This window comes from Simochromis diagramma, unplaced genomic scaffold (assembly GCF_900408965.1).
Source record: "Simochromis diagramma unplaced genomic scaffold, fSimDia1.1 OVJJ01000026.1, whole genome shotgun sequence".
Taxonomy (NCBI): Eukaryota; Metazoa; Chordata; class Actinopteri; order Cichliformes; family Cichlidae; genus Simochromis; species Simochromis diagramma.
The window spans coordinates 1,158,162-1,176,622 of NW_024386985.1; the positions used below are offsets into that span (position 1 = coordinate 1,158,162).

Genomic DNA, 18,461 nt, shown 5'->3' on the forward strand with positions numbered 1-18,461 from the left:
CATGTTGCTTCTTTGATTGCAGTGAATGCTCACACCGCAGATTGCAATTAAAATTTAGCAAACATCTCTGTGAGACAAAGCTGCTTCTCAGGGGCAAATACCTCACTGGTGGAATTAAATCTCCTGTGAACCAACTCAGCAAAAGGTAAGACAAGGTGAAGTAATTATTGTGGCTTAGCTGATCAGTTTTCAAAGCAGACAAACTTGTAGTTAGAATGTATGTAATATATTATCATTAATATATTTAATTTCCATTAATATTGACTTTGGTAGGTAATTATTGATCCTGGTAATTAAAGACTGACATGTAGCTACATGTTTTAATTTGAAGCTCTGGAAAAGTGGACCCTGACGTAAGATTTACTTTATACATTTTTTTCTGTAAATAGTATATCTTTACAGGGTTAAACAGATTCCAATCTGCTGCACTTTGGGTCACTCATTGTAATATAAATAACTATATGGGCTAGTTATATACATTATATATAAAATCTGTGTCTGCATAGGGACAAGATCAAGGATGGTAACCCACAGTTTCCTGCCACAATGTGCTAGTACAGAAAATTATAAAGAGAAGACTCTATAACCATATATAGTAATCAAGACATGCTAGTTAACCCATAAATATATGGCCTGGTTCTGTCAAACTCACCATGTGTTTGAAAATAAGCAACATTGTTACCTGTTCTGCTCTTATTGCCATGAATTTTCTAAACTCAAATGCAATAAAAATAAATTATTTTGTCCCCATGTACTGCTAATCATTTAAAGCCATTTAATCCTTTAATGCAAGGCGTGTTGTATTGTTTAAAGAAAAAAAAAAACACTTCAGGGTTCCAGCGAATGTCTTTTGAAAACTGCAATGACTCTTCTTTGTATTGAAATGAGTGGTGTTATGATGCTATGGCATTCCACTTGAAACCCATTAATCTCATCAGTAGAAGAAAGAAGAACCTTTGCTCAATTGCCATAAAATAAGAGATCTTTGAAAAGTCATATTACAAATAAAATGTCTTTGATAAAACCCAGAGATAGTGTCATATCCCCTTGAGACTGCTGCAGTGCAATTCTAATGACAGGCAGAAAGTCTTAATAAAGCACCTCTACTGTATAATGTGATGGAGTAAACAGCAATTACATCCAAGTAAAACTCACAACCATCCAGATCCCTTTGATCTGCATCATCATGCAGTTTTTATGGGAGTTCAAACACACACGCATACACACACACGTCAGTAAGATTATAGAAAGTCACAAAGCTCGCACAGATCTATTCAATGAATTCCATGCTAGCTTCAAGTGTTATCTCGATAAAGGATGTGGGGAAGACAAGTAATCCAGTTTAATTTACAGGGAAATATGTTTCAGAATGCCTGCATGGACACGCAGACCCTCACTCTCTTTCAGGGCAACTTCAATCAGTCTGAACCCTCCCTCCCCATTTTACTTTCCACGTAGCTCTAGAGGCTTTGACCTTTGACATAGTGTTGCCTTTTATCTGCCAACGCATTGAGGACATCCCTTCACAACCCCTCCCATCCAGTATCTTGCATTTTATAATCTCTTTATATTCTCTAAAGCTGCTATTTGTAATCCTTTTTGTGCTGGGAATAGAGATGTAAACAGGAAAGCCCAGAGAACTCAGGATTTGTTAGAAGCTTCTGTTTTAACATCAAATATTGCTGGAATAGTTAACAGTCAGAATGTGGAAGTGAAGATGTTTCAAACAGTGGCATCTACTTATGGAGGCTCTAAGTATTATATGTTATTACCTGTGAAAGATTAACCTCCAGGGATACAGTATAGATTAGAGTGTTAGGGGCCCAGAGATGTTGCTAATACCATGTAGACAATCTTGGAGTAAAAGAAAAGATCATAACAATATCAACATCCTTGCCTTTCTCCATCCAGCTCATGCTTGTAAATATTGAGGCTGTTTAATATAACATATATGAATTAAAATAAATATTCTGCTTTCTGAATTGGGCAGCATTTTGAAAGCAGAAACCTTGGGTTTTCATCCACAGTTGTCCATCCACATCTCCTTGAGACGGGATGGACTGAAATATGTCTGTGTAGGTTCTCATGGTAGTCTTTAAGGATGACTGGATGTCTTTAGGTTTTTTGAAGACCTCACCCAAGAGGCGTCTTCAGTTCTCCATCCATTCATACTCTTCCACTTACCTTTATCAGGGTCACGAGGGAGGGGGCTGAAGCCTATCCCAGCTACCATAGCAACCGGTCCAGGGTACACCCTGTCCAAGGTGTCCAAAATCCGACGCATGGCTAACACAGACAACCATTCGCATACAGATTTACACTGAATCGCCAATTAACCTAACCCCACTAATTACATGTCTTTGGACTGTGGGAGGAAGCCGGAGTACACAGGGAGAACTTGCAGACTCCACAATGAAAGGGGTGAATGGTCCAGATGGTGGAATCGAACTCAGGACCTTCTTGCTATGAAGCATCGGCGCTTACCACTGTGCTCCCCTTCTTTAGTTCTGTGGATTTAAATTCATACAAGATGGTAATTTTCCTTTGGCTTCAGGTCAGGGAAGCAGGTTGTCACTATTGATAGTGCTTAGATGCTGAGACTAGCTTAGAACACCTGGCCTTCTTGAAAATCTTGGGTGGGGTGCTGCAAGCATCCCCACAAAGGCACTCTTGTCTACTAGGTACTTCAGTGCTCACATGGATAATGATAATGTAATCCCAAGAGTAGTTCTGTTTCTAGAGTTCAGTGCCGATCATGGATAGTCCATAACGGAAACTATGTTTGACCATGATTGTGTCCAAAGTGCACTTGGCAACAGGAAATGTTGCCAAGTTTGGTTGGATTCTGGAGGTAGCTGATCAATGCTGGAAAAAAAAGGACATGGCTCTGTCAAATCCATACTGGCAAACTTTGGGAGAAGTCTGATGAGGCCAGGGAACAAGACTTTCAGTCGACTTCAAATCAATTCTGGCAAACAGTCAGGTATATATGGTTGGGTTGGCGTGCTGACGTCAACTGAGGACACAAGAAATAGAAGCAGTGTTTGTGTGATGCATATGACTTCCATCACTAGGTGTGAAGTCACTGAGGTAGTTAAACTCTAATAGCCAGGTCGTTGAGATGGCTGAGCTTTCCCTAGAGTCCATTCAGACTCTGGATGTTGTGGAAATGAATTGGCAAAGTGTAGTGGTGGAGAACGCATTCAAGCACTTCCCTTGTCCTCTGGAGCGTGGTGGTGCGGGGGCTGTCATTGTTGGCTATTTAGTCCACGTAGAGCAGTAGTAATAGTTTGTTTTTCATTGCTGGCAAGAAGTTGGACTCATTTCCCTTAGGTATGGGGCTCCACCAGGTCTGGCTCTTGTCATCTATTCTGTTTGTGATTTTAATGGACAATGTTTCTAGATTCAGGCAAGGGGAGGACAGTTTCAGGTATGGTAGCCTCAGGATCTTATCTTGGATTTTTGCTGTTGAGGTGGTGCTCTTGGCTTCACTGGTTGATGGACTCTAGCTTTCACAGCCATGGTTTGCAACCAAGTATTGAGCAGCTAGGATGACAGTTAGTACCCCAAAGTCTGGTTCTCATCAGAAAATGAAGGCATACCCACTTGGGGCAATGATCCACCATCCCAAGTAGAGAAGTTTAGGTATCTTTGGGTTTTGGTCATGAGTGAGGGAAGAAGGGAGTGGGAGACAGTCAAATGGATTGATGTAACACCTGCAATAATGGGGTAAATATAGAGCTTAATTCAAAAGTGTGACCTTACTACTTGAGCTATGTTTTACATTTTTACCCTTACGTATGGCCGCAAGCTCTGGGTAGTGACTAAAAAAGTGATACACAGATAGAAGTTGTGGAAATGGAAATTATTGAAAAGGTTCCCTGGCCTCAACCTTAGAGATATTGACCTTAATCATTGGAAAGGAGCACAGGGTAGAGCTGCCAACTGGATGTCCAACTGGTAGAAGACCCTGAAACAGAACCAGGACAGCATTTATTGTAGATTTAAATGTTAGTTGATTTGGGAATGATCAATGTTTGTACTGCATATTATAATTTAGCTGAAATATGGTTTTCTAATTATAATAAAATGATTGGTCACTGTTAATACATGGTAGATTTAAATAAATATATCTAAATCTCTTCATCATACATCTCTACATTGATGCCTTCTTAACCATGCTAGTGAAGAAGTTTTTATGAACAGTTTTCACTGAATACATTTTATTAGGCAGCCTTTGAATCAGTTTTTAGCACTTGGCCTCATTTTTTTTCTTGCTGGCCTTACCAGGATTCCTGTGTCTTTATTCCCTGCAGCAAAAAGCTAGAGCTAAAGAAAAAAAAAAAACAACCCTTTTCTTCTTGTGACTGTTGTTGGTTTGATAAGTCCTCTACACTGGCAAAGGGAGAGGATACCAAAGTTTTTGCAACAGCCTGGGGGCCTCTCTTAGGGTTTGCCCAGAGAAATCTAAAGCACCTGAATCTCTTTGATCATAACCTCATCCTCAAGGAAGCAATGATCTACTCCATGCTGGCATGGCACCTCTCCTCTGACAAACCCTCCCTGACCCATACTCATCCCAGGGAAGATTGAGTGGTAGAATCACTACATGATTGCATCTTATTTTCACTCATCTTAGAGCAAGCTTTCATCTTTCTGCTCACTGTGAAATACACAAACCCACACACACAGACACACAGAAAAGAGAGAGAGGACAGTTGAATTTTCCTGCCTGATTCTAGACACATTCATTGAAAATTAAGTTACAGGAATCAATATTAACTACTGATTACAATAATCACACATGTATTTGCTAGTTCAATAATCACCTCAAATACAATTTATTCACTGATGGAAAGTGGTGGGTGGTAGAAAGTGTTGAAATATGCTGAATAAATTGATAAGTAAGGGGAATGAATGGAGAGGCTGGGATTTACAAGATTTTTTTGGCTCTGAATGCTGCACTTGGCAGCCAATGTAGGTTGCCAGGAAGCCATACTGAGAGCAAGCTGGATAGCATAAACTTAAAACCTTAATATATAATATGTTGAGTATACACTGGGAGTTGCTTTAGTCAGTAAATCCAGGTAAATTCAGGTAAATCCATCAATGTTCGAGCGTCGCTGCGGCAATTTTATCCTAACCTCACCTCATTACCGCTGACCTTCAGCAAAGAACAAAAAAAGCCACACTGGATTTATATCACTTCAGCAGAATTTAATTTCTATTTTCAAGTAACACTTGAGAGGACTCATAAAAATACAAGTGACTCTAATAATACACAGCTTCCATCCTCAAAAATTATGATTTTTATCATAACTCTTTCCTTATCATTTTGTTTACAAACCCATGTTAACAATTACAATTAATGTTATTCATGTTTTTTATTATATAAAGCCCATTGGATTTCACTGTAATTCGCGGTTGTTGTAATCATCTACATCATCTTCATTTGTTGTTCATAGCCATGATGTTGGCATCATCTCTACCATCTTCACTGTTGTTGCCATTATCAAATTCCAAGCCATTCTTTTTCCCAGAATTTCAAATATTGCAGTTTTTTTTCAGCACATATTTGGCACAGATGCTTTCAACCACAAGCTGTGGCGGTGTTATTAGACACTAAGAGTGAATGGTCCTGTTTGACAAAATCTCCAAAAGGAGGCAGAAGGGGCGGTGTCATCAATCACAATACTGTCAACCAGGAAACTTCACTTTGTGTCCTGTTTCAGAAGTTTATTTAGCATTTAGTTTTTTTCTGTTTTTTTTTTTTCATTCACTATATTTTAGTTTATACACCAAAATTACCTATTTAGTTAAAAAAAGATAATAGTTTGGGTCAAAATATTTGCAATTTGGATTACATTAAAAAAAAACATGCTTGTTGAAAAACAGCCCTTTTGTTCCAACTAGTCAAAAATTCACAGGTTGGAAGTTGCACGTTACCTGGCCCCACTGCTGTTTTCGTAACATGATGTTGACTACATCATAACTGCCACCACAGTAACATTAATATTAGCATAATTGTTGTAATATTGTCCTTTAGTAACATCATTGTCTTGATCATAGCTATTGTCTGTTATACTTGTCCTCATTGCCATCACTGTAATAGGTAGCTATCATGATTTTTTAGCATGGTTGTTATTTGTCATTGAGCTCATTTGCACCATAATAGTTTTCAGTATCATTACTATCAACACCATTAGCAATGTAATAGTTAATCGCTTTCATAGTTAGCTATTGCCGTCATCAAAACCATCTTGGGTGACACCAGCAAAAAGTATTTTTATTTCCATGATTGTCACCACTATCAAGTACATTACCATTACTGTCACTATCATGGTTGACATCATTGACATCATTGTCTAACTCATTGCAATCACCATTTAACATTCCCACAGCTGATTCCACTATATATCCAGTATTAATTGCCATTATCCTCATCTCTGTCACTCATCACTGTCATCATCAAGGCTGTCAGTTAATTATCACTACTGCCACTGTCATGCCAACATGACTATCAGCATTATCATTACCATTACATAACCACCATCATAAACAGAATCATATCATCACAATTACCCAGTTCATTCATTCTTATTATATGCTCGGTTTGTCTCCCCTCCTCTCCTTTTGTTAGGTTGCACATATATCTGGACTGTACAGCACCAGCACACATACGCACTTGCCATAATCTCCTGACCTTTTTTGTCAGGAGTTTCTGGAAGTGTTCCAGAGGAGAGTTATGATGTGTCGCTACATTGTGGCCAGTGCCTGCTGCAACAGAGGGAGCTGAATAGCTTAAAAAAAAAAAAAACTGTAAAAGGACAGAGACTGTGAAGTGATGTAATGGTCTCTGCACTCAGGGAAACAGAAGAAAAGACAAACATAATACAAAGACACGCATTCAGAGAGAATTTTACCAGAGTCAACCTACCTTTTCTTTAATCCCAATTCCTTTTCTGTGTAAGGTCATTCTGACTACATATATATAGATAAAAAACACCCAGCACGCCCCTGCGGGCGGTTTATCCTTCAAGCTCGGGTCCTCTACCAGAGGCCTGGGAGCTTGAGGGTCCTGCGCAGTATCTTAGCTGTTCCCAGGACTGCGCTCTTCTGCACAGAGATCTCCGATGTTATTCCCGGGATCTGCTGGAGCCACTCGCCTAGCTTGGGAGTCACCGCACCTAGTGCTCCGATTACCACGGGGACCACCGTTACCGTCACCCTCCACATCCTCTCGAGCTCTTCTCTGAGACCTTGGTATTTCTCCAGCTTCTCGTGTTCCTTCTTCCTGATATTGCTGTCATTCGGAACCGCTACATCAATCACTACGGCCGTCTTCTTCTGTTTGTCTACCACCACTATGTCCGGTTGGTTAGCCACCACCATTTTGTCCGTCTGTATCTGGAAGTCCCACAGGATCTTAGCTCGGTCATTCTCCACCACCCTTGGGGGCATCTCCCATTTTGACCTCGGGACTTCCAGGTTATACTCGGCACAGATGTTCCTGTACACTATGCCGGCCACTTGGTTATGGCGTTCCATGTATGCCTTGCCTGCTAGCATTTTGCACCCTGCTGTTATGTGCTGGATTGTCTCTGGGGCATCTTTACACAGCCTGCACCTGGGGTCTTGCCTGGTGTGATAGACCCCAGCCTCTATGGATCTTGTACTCAGAGCTTGTTCTTGTGCTGCCATGATTAGTGCCTCTGTGCTGTCTTTCAGTCCAGCTTTGTCCAGCCACTGGTAGGATTTCTGGATATCAGCCACCTCCTCTATCTGCCGGTGGTACATACCGTTCAGGGGCCTGTCCTTCCATGATGGTTCCTCGTCTGCCTCCTCTTTCTTGGGTTTCTGCTGCCTGAGGTATTCACTGAGCACTCGGTCAGTTGGGGCCATCTTCCCAATGTATTCTTGGATGTTCGTTGTCTCATCCTGGACTGTGGTGCTGACACTCACCAGTCCCCGGCCCCCTTCCGTCCGCTTAGCGTACAGCCTCAGGGTGCTGGACTTGGGGTGAAACCCTCCATGCATGGTAAGGAGCTTTCTTGTCTTTATGTCAGTGGCTTCTATCTCCTCCTTTGGCCAGCCTATTACCCCAGCAGGGTACCTGATCACGGGCAGGGCGTACGTGTTGATGGCCCGGATCTTGTTCTTACCATTCAGCTGACTCCTCAGGACTTGCCTGACCCTCTGCAGGTACTTGGTGGTTGCAGCTTTTCTAGCGGCCTCTTCATGGTTCCCATTCGCCTGCGGGATCCCCAGGTACTTGTAACTGTCCTCTATGTCTGCAATGTTGCCTTCTGGTAGTTCAATCCCCTCAGTTCTGACTACCTTCCCTCTCTTTGTTACCATCCGACTACACTTCTCCAGTCCGAACGACATTCCAATGTCATTGCTGTATAGCCTGGTAGTGTGGATCAGTGAATCGATGTCTCGTTCACTCTTGGCATACAGCTTGATGTCATCCATGTACAGGAGGTGGCTGACAACTGCTCCGTTCCGTAGTCGGTATCCGTAGCCAGTCTTGTTAATGATCTCACTGAGGGGGTTCAGGCCTATGCAGAACAGCAGTGGGGACAGAGCATCTCCTTGGTAGATCCCGCACTGGATGGTGACTTGTGCTATGGGCTTGGAGTTGGCCTCTAGTGTTGTACGCCACATCCCCATTGAGTTCCTGATGAAGGCTCTTAGGGTCCCATTGATCTTGTACAATTCTAGGCATTCCAGTATCCAGCTGTGGGGCATTGAATCATAGGCCTTCTTGTAATCAATCCAGGCAGTGCACAGGTTGGTCAGTCTGGTCTTGCAGTCTCGGCTGACTGTTCTGTCTACCAGTAGCTGGTGTTTTGCGCCTCTGGTATTCTTGCCAATTCCTTTCTGTGTCCCGCTCATGTATTGACCCATGTGCCTGTTCATCTTAGCCAATATGATGCCTGACAGGAGCTTCCATGTAGTACTGAGGCAGGTTATTGGTCGGTAGTTGGAGGGGACTGGTCCTTTCTTGGGGTCCTTGGGGATCAGGACCGTCCGACCTTCGGTTAGCCATTCCGGGTGTCTCTCGTTAACTAGCAGCTGGTTCATTTGTGCTGCCAGACGCTCGTGGAGTGCAGTCAGCTTCTTCAGCCAGTAGGCGTGAACCATGTCGGGCCCTGGTGCTGTCCAACTCTTCATACTGGAGACCCTTTCTTGGATATCTGCCACTGTGATGGTTACTGGACCCTGTTCAGGGAGGTCGCTGTGGTCTGCCCTCAGATCCACTAGCCACTGAGCATTGCCTTTATGGGTTGTATCCTTCTTCCATATGCTCTTCCAGTATTGCTCCGTCTCCAGCCTTGGTGGTGCTGTTCTCTTATTATTATTGTTCCCTTGCCACTGAGAGTACACCTTTGCTGGTTCTGTGGAGAACAGCTGGTTTATTCTCCTGCCTTCTATCTCTCTGGTGTACCTCCTCAAGCGGCTGGCCAAGGCTGTGAGTCTTTGCTTGGCAGTTTCCAAGGCCTCAGGTATGGACAGCTTGCTGTATTTCTTATGCACCTTCTTTGTCACACCTTTCTGCAACTCCGTTAGTTGGCTAACCTCTCTCCGTGCTACTTTGATCTTGCCCTCTAGCCTCCTTCTCCATGGAGGGTACTGCCCCTTGTGGCTGTTCAACTTGTAGCCAAGTATCTCACTGATCACTTCTGCCGTATTGTAGATCATCTTGTTAGTGTCGGTAATTGTGGTTGTAGGTATTGTCCGTAGTGCTGCATTAACATCATCTAGCAGACCTTCTGAGGGTACTTCACGTAATCTTGGTAACCGGCTACGGGGGATCCAGGTTTCAAGCTTGGCCATGATCCTATTTTTCAGGTCAGTTCCTCTCGCACTCAACGATCCTTCTCCTATCGCACTTGGGGCTATGTACCCAATCTCGGGTGGGGGTGATGATATCTCCCCCTTGACCTGGCGTCCTGACTCCTCCTTGCCGTAGCATTTGTGTTGTACCTCGTCAATCTCTAGCTGTGAGAGCAGTCCCTTCTTTCGAATGTTGGAACACTGAGCTACTAGTTGTTTCGCCGTCATTGTGGATGTTGGGTATCGAAGAATCCATAGGTCCCTCATCCTATTCATGTAGCCCCTTCCGCCAGGGTTACTTGCGTAGTAGCATTCCAACAACGCCCTGTTTTCGTCTCTTGCCCACCGATGCCTTCTTGTTCCAGTAGCCCACTTTTCGTCAGGGTGCCCTGGTTCCTCAACACCTGACGCGGACCTTGTTGATCCGGGCGACGTCCGAGCCGGCATACCTTCATATTTATCTGTCTCGCTCATGTCTGCGGTAGGCTTGCTTAGCATAGGGGGTCTAGCCTTAGGACCCTTACTGGATACAGACGCCCCAGGCAGGAATCGAACTTGCGATCCTCTGTTCCAAAGGCGTGTAGTCTAACCACTACGCTCTATATATATATATCTAGATATATATATATATAGATACATATGTAGACAGAGAGAGAGATATAGATATATATATATAGATATAGATATATATAGATATAGATATATATATATATATAGAGATATATAGAGATATATAGATATATAGATATATAGATATATATATATAGATATAGATATACAGGGAGTGCAGAATTATTAGGCAAGTTGTATTTTTGAGGAATAATTTTATTATTGAGCAACAACCATGTTCTCAGTGACCCAAAAACTCATTAATATCAAAGCTGAATGTTTTTGGAAGTAGTTTTTAGTTTGTTTTTAGTTTTAGCTATTTTAGGGGGATATCTGTGTGTGCAGGTGACTATTACTGTGCATAATTAGGCAACTTAACAAAAAACAAATATATACCCATTTCAGTTATTTATTTTTACCAGTGACACCAATATAACATCTCCACATTCACAAATATACATTTCTGACATTCAAAACAAAACAAAAACAAATCAGCGACCAATATAGCCACCTTTCTTTGCAAGGACACTCAAAAGCCTGCCATCCATGGATTCTGTCAGTGTTTTGATCTGTTCACCATCAACATTGCGTGCAGCAGCAACCACAGCCTCCCAGACACTGTTCAGAGAGGTGTACTGTTTTCCCTCCTTGTAAATCTCACATTTGATGATGGACCACAGGTTCTCAATGGGGTTCAGATCAGGTGAACAAGGTGGCCATGTCATTAGTTTTTCTTCTTTTATACCCTTTGTTGCCAGCCACGCTGTGGAGTACTTGGACGCGTGTGATGGAGCATTGTCCTGCATGAAAATCATGTTTTTCTTGAAGGATGCAGACTTCTTCCTGTACCACTGCTTGAAGAAGGTGTCTTCCAGAAACTGGCAGTAGGACTGGGAGTTGAGCTTGACTCCATCCTCAACCCGAAAAGGCCCCACAAGCTCATCTTTGATGATACCAGCCCAAACCAGTACTCCACCTCCACCTTGCTGGCGTCTGAGTCGGACTGGAGCTCTCTGCCCTTTACCAATCCAGCCACGGGCCCATCCATCTGGCCTATCAAGACTCACTCTCATTTCATCAGTCCATAAAACCTTAGAAAAACCAGTCTTGAGATATTTCTTGGCCCAGTCTTGACGTTTCAGCTTGTGTGTCTTGTTCAGTGGTGGTCGTCTTTCAGCCTTTCTTACCTTGGCCATGTGTCTGAGTATTGCACACCTTGTGCTTTTGGGCACTCCAGTGATGTTGCAGCTCTGAAATATGGCCAAACTGGTGGCAAGTGGCATCTTGGCAGCTGCACGCTTGACTTTTCTCAGTTCATGGGCAGTTATTTTGCGCCTTGGTTTTTCCACACGCTTCTTGCGACCCTGTTGACTATTTTGAATGAAACGCTTGATTGTTCGATGATCACGCTTCAGAAGCTTTGCAATTTTGAGACTGCTGCATCCCTCTGCAAGATATCTCACTATTTTTGACTTTTCTGAGCCTGTCAAGTCCTTCTTTTGACCCATTTTGCCAAAGGAAAGGACGTTGCCTAATAATTATGCACACCTGATATAGGGTGCCATTAGACCACACCCCTTCTCATTACAGAGATGCACATCACCTAATATGCTTAATTGGTAGTAGGCTTTCGAGCCTATACAGCTAGGAGTAAGACAACATGCATGAAGAGGATGATGTGGACAAAATACTCATTTGCCTAATAATTCTGCACTCCCTGTAGATATAGATATATAGATATATAGATATATATATAGATATAGATCTATAGATAGATAAAGATATAGATCTATATCTCTATATATAGAAAGATATAGATATAGTCCTAAATTTTAGTTAAAAAAGGAGCAATAATGTTAAAATGATGCTGATGCATTGCATTTATAGGGGCACCTACAAACTATTTTCATATCAGTCTTTTAGTGTCAAGAAGTTCCATCAAAATGTGTGTTTTTCTTGAGGTTTCTAATTTGCCACTCCTCTGGTTTAGAAAAGTATCAAAAAATATTGACAGAATCTGTCTTTTGTTTTCTTGGTTGGTTTACTTTTAATTCCCCGCACACTCTCTCATCTCTCTCTGGACCTGATCCCTCACTATAAAACATCATTAGGATAAATGATGTGTACTGCTACATGTACTGATAGAAACAGTTAAGAAACAACATGAAAAGGCTTATCACTGAAAAACGAGATGAAAGTGGAACCTTGTTTTGAACATGGGCTCTCGCATGTTGTTAGATCTCCTGAGCCATACCTTACATTTGCCAGGTGCAAGTACACATACTTCTTTTTTACATTAATAGATTCTCACTGCTCAAAATGATTAAATCTGCTTTAAATCACGCTGAGTTATTTTAAAAGACAAGCTTAGTTAGTTTTTACATCTATCAGTCTGTGCTTATATGCATTTATATTCACAAAGTCAAGGTAAGCTTTTCGCTGCAGTTGAAAAAAAAAAGGATACACTACTTTACTGAAGTAAAATTATGTTCCAATAAAACAAAGCTTTTTCATAAAGTTGTCAAACCTCATATGCTCTTAAATTAAATTAAATTAAATTAAATTAAAATTTCTCCCATGTTATTCTCTAAAGTTCCTCAGTATAGTGGGACATTTCAGATTGCCATTCTGGCATTTTGGACAGTCCATTGCCTGAAGGAAAATACAACTCATTAAATTAAACACATCAAATATCGTTTTTCCTTTACATGCATATGGAATTTAGATACATTGATAAACAAATTAAACAGTATATCTCAATAACAACAGTCATATAGTGCTTTCATATTGACAAAATATTTTGATGCCTAAAACTGACAAGGTCTCTATGTTGAAAGCCAGTGTGCCAAAAAGGTTGGCGAAAGCCCCCTACAAATGAAAGTTTTGAAAGTGAATCCCTGACCGTCGCTTTCAATATGTCATCTAACCAGTCCTTCTGCCTCTTCCACCTTCTCCTTTTCACCCCCCCCCCCCCCCTCCTCTAGACATTAGGGAGAGTGGAAGCCCCAAACCAGTGATGGTTTTCATCCATGGGGGCTCCTACATGGAAGGAACTGGGAATATGTTTGATGGCAGTATCCTGGCCAGCTATGGGAACGTGATTGTCATCACTTTAAACTACAGACTTGGCGTCCTAGGTAAGGATCCTGCAATGAGTGACCATTATTGCTGTCGTGTTGTGTCGTGTCTGTTCTTCCTTTATTTATGCCTTTTGTCATGTTGAGTCTATTACCTTAGCCTTAAAAAGACGAAGACCAGGGATATCTTTATTTCTTTCTTTTCCTTTCTTTCTTTCTGCCTTCCTTTCTTTTTTTGGTCTGTACATTGTTCTGGCTCAAACTGGTATTTCTTGCTAATATCTGGTGTCATTTCTTTGTTGATTGATTGCGATATTTCCAAAGACTGAATTTGAGCTTTCTATGAGATGATTGCTTTTCATTCTTCCTTGACTTTGACGCTAAAGTAGGCAGGTGACAGGCATAGTAGTACAAAATGTTTGTGCCGTCCCTTTTCTGATCCTTTGCTCATCTACGTATTTGTTTAAAGTGACATGTTGATTGCATCTCTGCATAGTTTGAACCTGGTTATCACTCTGCTGTACATCTCTTGCCTCCTTTCATATATAGTTAGTACAATGGATTTTCAGTCCCTTTTGTTTCTGGCTATCTCAGTTTTCTGTCTCCCCTGTCTTATTTTTTTCTCATCAGAGTAATTCCTAATTCCTTTTTCCTTCTTTTAGATGTCACTGCCACATGATAGAAACAAAGGTGTGCTGAATGAGATTATGCTGTCATGGAATGGACCGCTTTCATTTAAATGCTCTTTTGGTTTATGGGGTTTTCACCCGGTGTGATCAACGGATAGCAGAATAAAGATACAGGGCAATATCCGCCTTTCACTCAAATATATATTAAAAAAAGTTTTCTTGGCATGTGTGTGAGTGTGCGTGCATGTACAGCTATGTGTTTGTGTGTGTCAGGGCGTATTTAGCGAATTAATATAAATGCGCACATAATATTCTTTGTGAAGAGCTGAAACACAATATCAGTGAAATATTAGTGTGATCTGCAGGTGGTCTGCATCATCTCTGTAATCTCAAAATTATTCAGACTCTGATATTTTACATTAGTTATACTTTAATTGGAAATACTAAGACTGGCTGAAAAACCTGTTGCTTTCTTACACACGTCCTAATGATACCCAAAGATCAACAGTGGTACTAAAATTCTTGACAGCTAGAAGTCAGATAATTAATATACATATATGAATATTTAAAAAAAAGATCTAGTGATTAGATAGGCAGCCTTTCTATCCACCCTAAAGTTTAGCTTCATTGCAGACTATTACAGTTTGTAGAGACACCATGTGTATAAAGTGCACATACTCTACATACACTAAAAAAACACAATTTTGGCTTTTTCTGAACTCCACACTCCAAAACCTGCTGTTCAAAGCTGAAATCTTGGATTTCCCTGTTATGAATAAACTGGTGTAGCCAATGCAAACTCTGTTTGCAAATGACATTTAAAGCTTTAGATTATAGTTATAAAGCATTATGGAAATTACATAAGCAGCTGAACCACTTCCACACATCAAAAGCTTGAGAAAGGATAAAAAAAGGCAAGTAAGGTGAGAGTAATCCAGCCAAAGATCAGTCAGTTACATTTTAGAACATTTAAAATTATTTTAAAAGTGGTGAAATCCTCAGTCCCTTAGGCATTCCCTCCTTCTCATTCTTTTCTGGTTTTTTCCCTCCGTTCCCCACTCGCCCCTTTTTCATGTGCAAGCTCTTAACTGCTCCAAGCCTCATAGTGTTGAGGGAAAGTGTATTCCTGCTGGTTAACATGAGGCACTGCTGTTTGCTCTCAGATTAAACTCTGTGTGTTTGTGTTTACCCCCCTGGCAATGGGCAAAAGTGTGCAGCTTTACCTTACCCAACCTTCTAGTGGGCTGTGTGTGTTTGTGTGTGTCTGTGTGTGAATGACAGTAGATATAGGACTCATAATCAGTGGGCTTGTGGGCTTTCCATTCAGTTATCCAGTATAATTGAGTACAAGTTCTGTGTTGGACTCTAAGTTGTTTTTCTTTCTCACTGTTAAGAGTCAGAGCCCACACGGCTCTGACACTTAAATGGGAGTTCTTCCTCTCCGAGGTCACCAAGTGCTTTTTCAAAAGGGGACGCAGTAATATTGCAGGGCCTTAAGGTTACATTATATAGTACCTTGATATTACTGTTGCTGTAAACTGTGAACTGGATATATTAATAAACTGAATTGAATGTTAATGTTTCATTGGTCCAGACATCATGTATATGTATTATGTAATCAGCAGCCTCTTTAATTAAAGTCAGCCGACCACATGTTCGTAAAATGAATAAACCCGTATATTAGGTATGATAACTAAACATGTGTTTGGTTTAACATTTGGTATGGGGGAAAAAAAGCTCTTTATTAGAGAATGAATACAGGAGTTAATGAAAGATATTACACATCTCAAAAATTAAGAAGGACTAGGAAACAATGTTTGTTTAAACCTTTTATACCTACTAACATTTACCAGGCTCTCAGCATTATAATTATGTTCTCTAGTTAGCCAGTTGGCCAATGTTGGCTAAAGTGTGGGACTGACCTATGCAGACGATCGTGGCTCAAGAGTTGGGAGTTTGCCTTGTAATCGGAAGGTTGCTGGTTCGAGCCCCGGCTTGGACAGTCTCCGTTGTTGTGTCCTTGGGCAAGACACTTCACCTGTTGCGTACTGGTGGTGGTCAGAGGGCCCGGTGGCACCAGTGTCCGGCAGCCTCGCCTCTATCAGTGCGCCCCAGGGTGGCTGTGGCTACAATGTAGCCAGTGTGTGTGAATGGGTGGCTGTAAAGTGCTTTGGGGTCCTTAGGGACTAGAAAAGCGCTATACAAATACAGGCCATTTACCATTTACCTTGCCCAGCCAGCCATTGCAGCACCTGTTTGCTTGGAGATGCTGCTCAGCTGACAGAAATCCCTACCCTCGCTCCAGTGATTTTTCTCCTTGGTTTAGTGTGTTTGTGTGTGCAAGTGAGCACTACGAAGGAAACCATTAGCGGCTTTAAATATGTAGAGCTGCTGGCGCGAAGCTGTATTTATGGGTTAAGGGCCTTGGCTGCAATGATTTTGGCCATGGGGCATGCATATAGTATGCTACTGTCAGTGTGTGTTCATGGGTGTGTAGGAGGTTGTGTGTTTAATGAATCAGAAGTTTCTCCAGGGTGCAGATTGGGTGTTTATGAAACACATAGTATAGTGCTATCAAAGTGCCATCTCAGTCCCCCTTGGTTTATAATCAGAAGTCCTGCTGTGAGGTTAGTTTTTGTTTGAATTGTTTGGAAGTGCTTAAGAAGCTAAATGCTCTATCACAAATATGGTATAATGTTTTTTTTCCCTTTAAAGTGAGATAATATTCTGAAATTTGCTGGATATTATCATATAAAATCTCGCCTTGTCATAAAAACATTTCGATTCCCATCAGTGTCCCCAGTGAATAAAACTTATATAGGGGATTGTTACTGAGCAGTTATGAAACTGTCACACTGAGTTATTTAATATTGTTTAATCCCAGATGTCTATCATACTGGCATTGTGACAAACACAGAGTCACAAATGTTGACTGCATGTGGTAATATGTGAGCTTTAAGCCTCCACGCTTGGCTGTTGGAGTGCTGAAAAGCGGACTGTGCCTTTAAGGCCAGGCCCTCACAGTGCGGAGTTTGTTTCAGCCCAGCCAAAACCTTTAATCATGCTGATTGATGAGGTGCATTTCCCTGACTCAAACCTTCTCCAAATACCCCTTCCATTCCAGCCATACATCAGCCATTCAGCCAATTCATCAAGCCTCTGATTGTTTTAAGATATACCTGGCCAGTAAAATATCCATTTCTCTGCATGCTACTGCTCCTCTTACTTTCAGCACTGTGATCCAGCCTATAGAGACCTGGCATGAGAAAAGGACCGACTAGCAGAATATAGATGTTTTAAAAACATGTTAATATAATAGTTCGATAATTATGCATTTAAAATGAATCCATAAATTGATCCATTTGTCAATTCTTCCATTTATTGTTTTACTATACTAAGGTTCATAATGACTATGTGAGCTCCGTGACAAACTTTTAAAGATAAAGCAACCACAAAATAAAACAAAAAATTAATAATAAAGAAAACATATACAGAACATTTTTATGAGCCTAAACATTAGCGCTATCGTTAATTATTTGATCAGCAGCGTAGTTTAGTCCAAAGAGTCCCAAGATATGTACTGAGAAACTTTACTGATTGCATGCTTGTTATTTTTTCTGCATGCTGCACACATTAGGAAATCCACAAATATCAGATTTGGCTAGCTAGTTATTTAAATTAGGACTGTGTGCATTTCACACAGGCATTTCCCCTTTACCTTCCTAAATAATGCTCGCTCTCTCACTCCCTTTTTTATTCTAATATATCTTCTTTTCTTTTCCCCTTCCACAGTAATTGGACTTTTTCTTTCCTGTTAGTTTTTGTCCTGCTGGCAAAGTGTGGAGGACTATTATTTTCATGCTTATTAATTTCTTTCTCCCTGAAACAAATACTCCAATGATTTAGGTTCATTACTCCTTTTACGCCTCTTTTCTCTACCTTCTCCTCTTGCTAGTACCCCTGACACAGCTTTCTCAAAAACTCGAGAGCATCTAATCTTTAAACAAAAGTGTTTGAGTTCTCATCCATGTGTAATGATTGCTCCACCTGCAAACATTGGTATTGCTATTAGTTCTCTTTCATTTTGTCTCACTTTTCTCAGGCTTTCTCCTGAGCTAACAATAAACACATTTTCAAAAAGTCCATAGCCATTACCTGTATGTGTGTAGATATTTGACAAGGGCTTTTGGGAGGGGCAGTTGTGAAGCTTAATCCTCGTATGTAACTAAGGGAGTAAACGTATCAGTAGTAGGAGTTGTGGAAGTCCTTGCAAAGCTATTCAGCACTATTAAGCCATTTTATGTAC

General features: G+C 41.1%; 1 protein-coding gene across 3 annotated transcripts in view; it reads left to right on the plus strand.

The window, feature by feature from the left end:
- The window catches only part of nlgn1 (neuroligin 1), a 316,481-nt gene that overhangs the window by 112,190 nt on the left and 185,830 nt on the right, over nt 1-18,461 (plus strand). For all 3 annotated transcript variants that reach the window (XM_040039866.1, XM_040039868.1, XM_040039867.1), the window contains one exon: nt 13,434-13,586. In XM_040039866.1, coding sequence (XP_039895800.1) covers nt 13,434-13,586 — 153 coding nt within the window. The remainder of the gene's footprint in view (nt 1-13,433; nt 13,587-18,461) is intronic.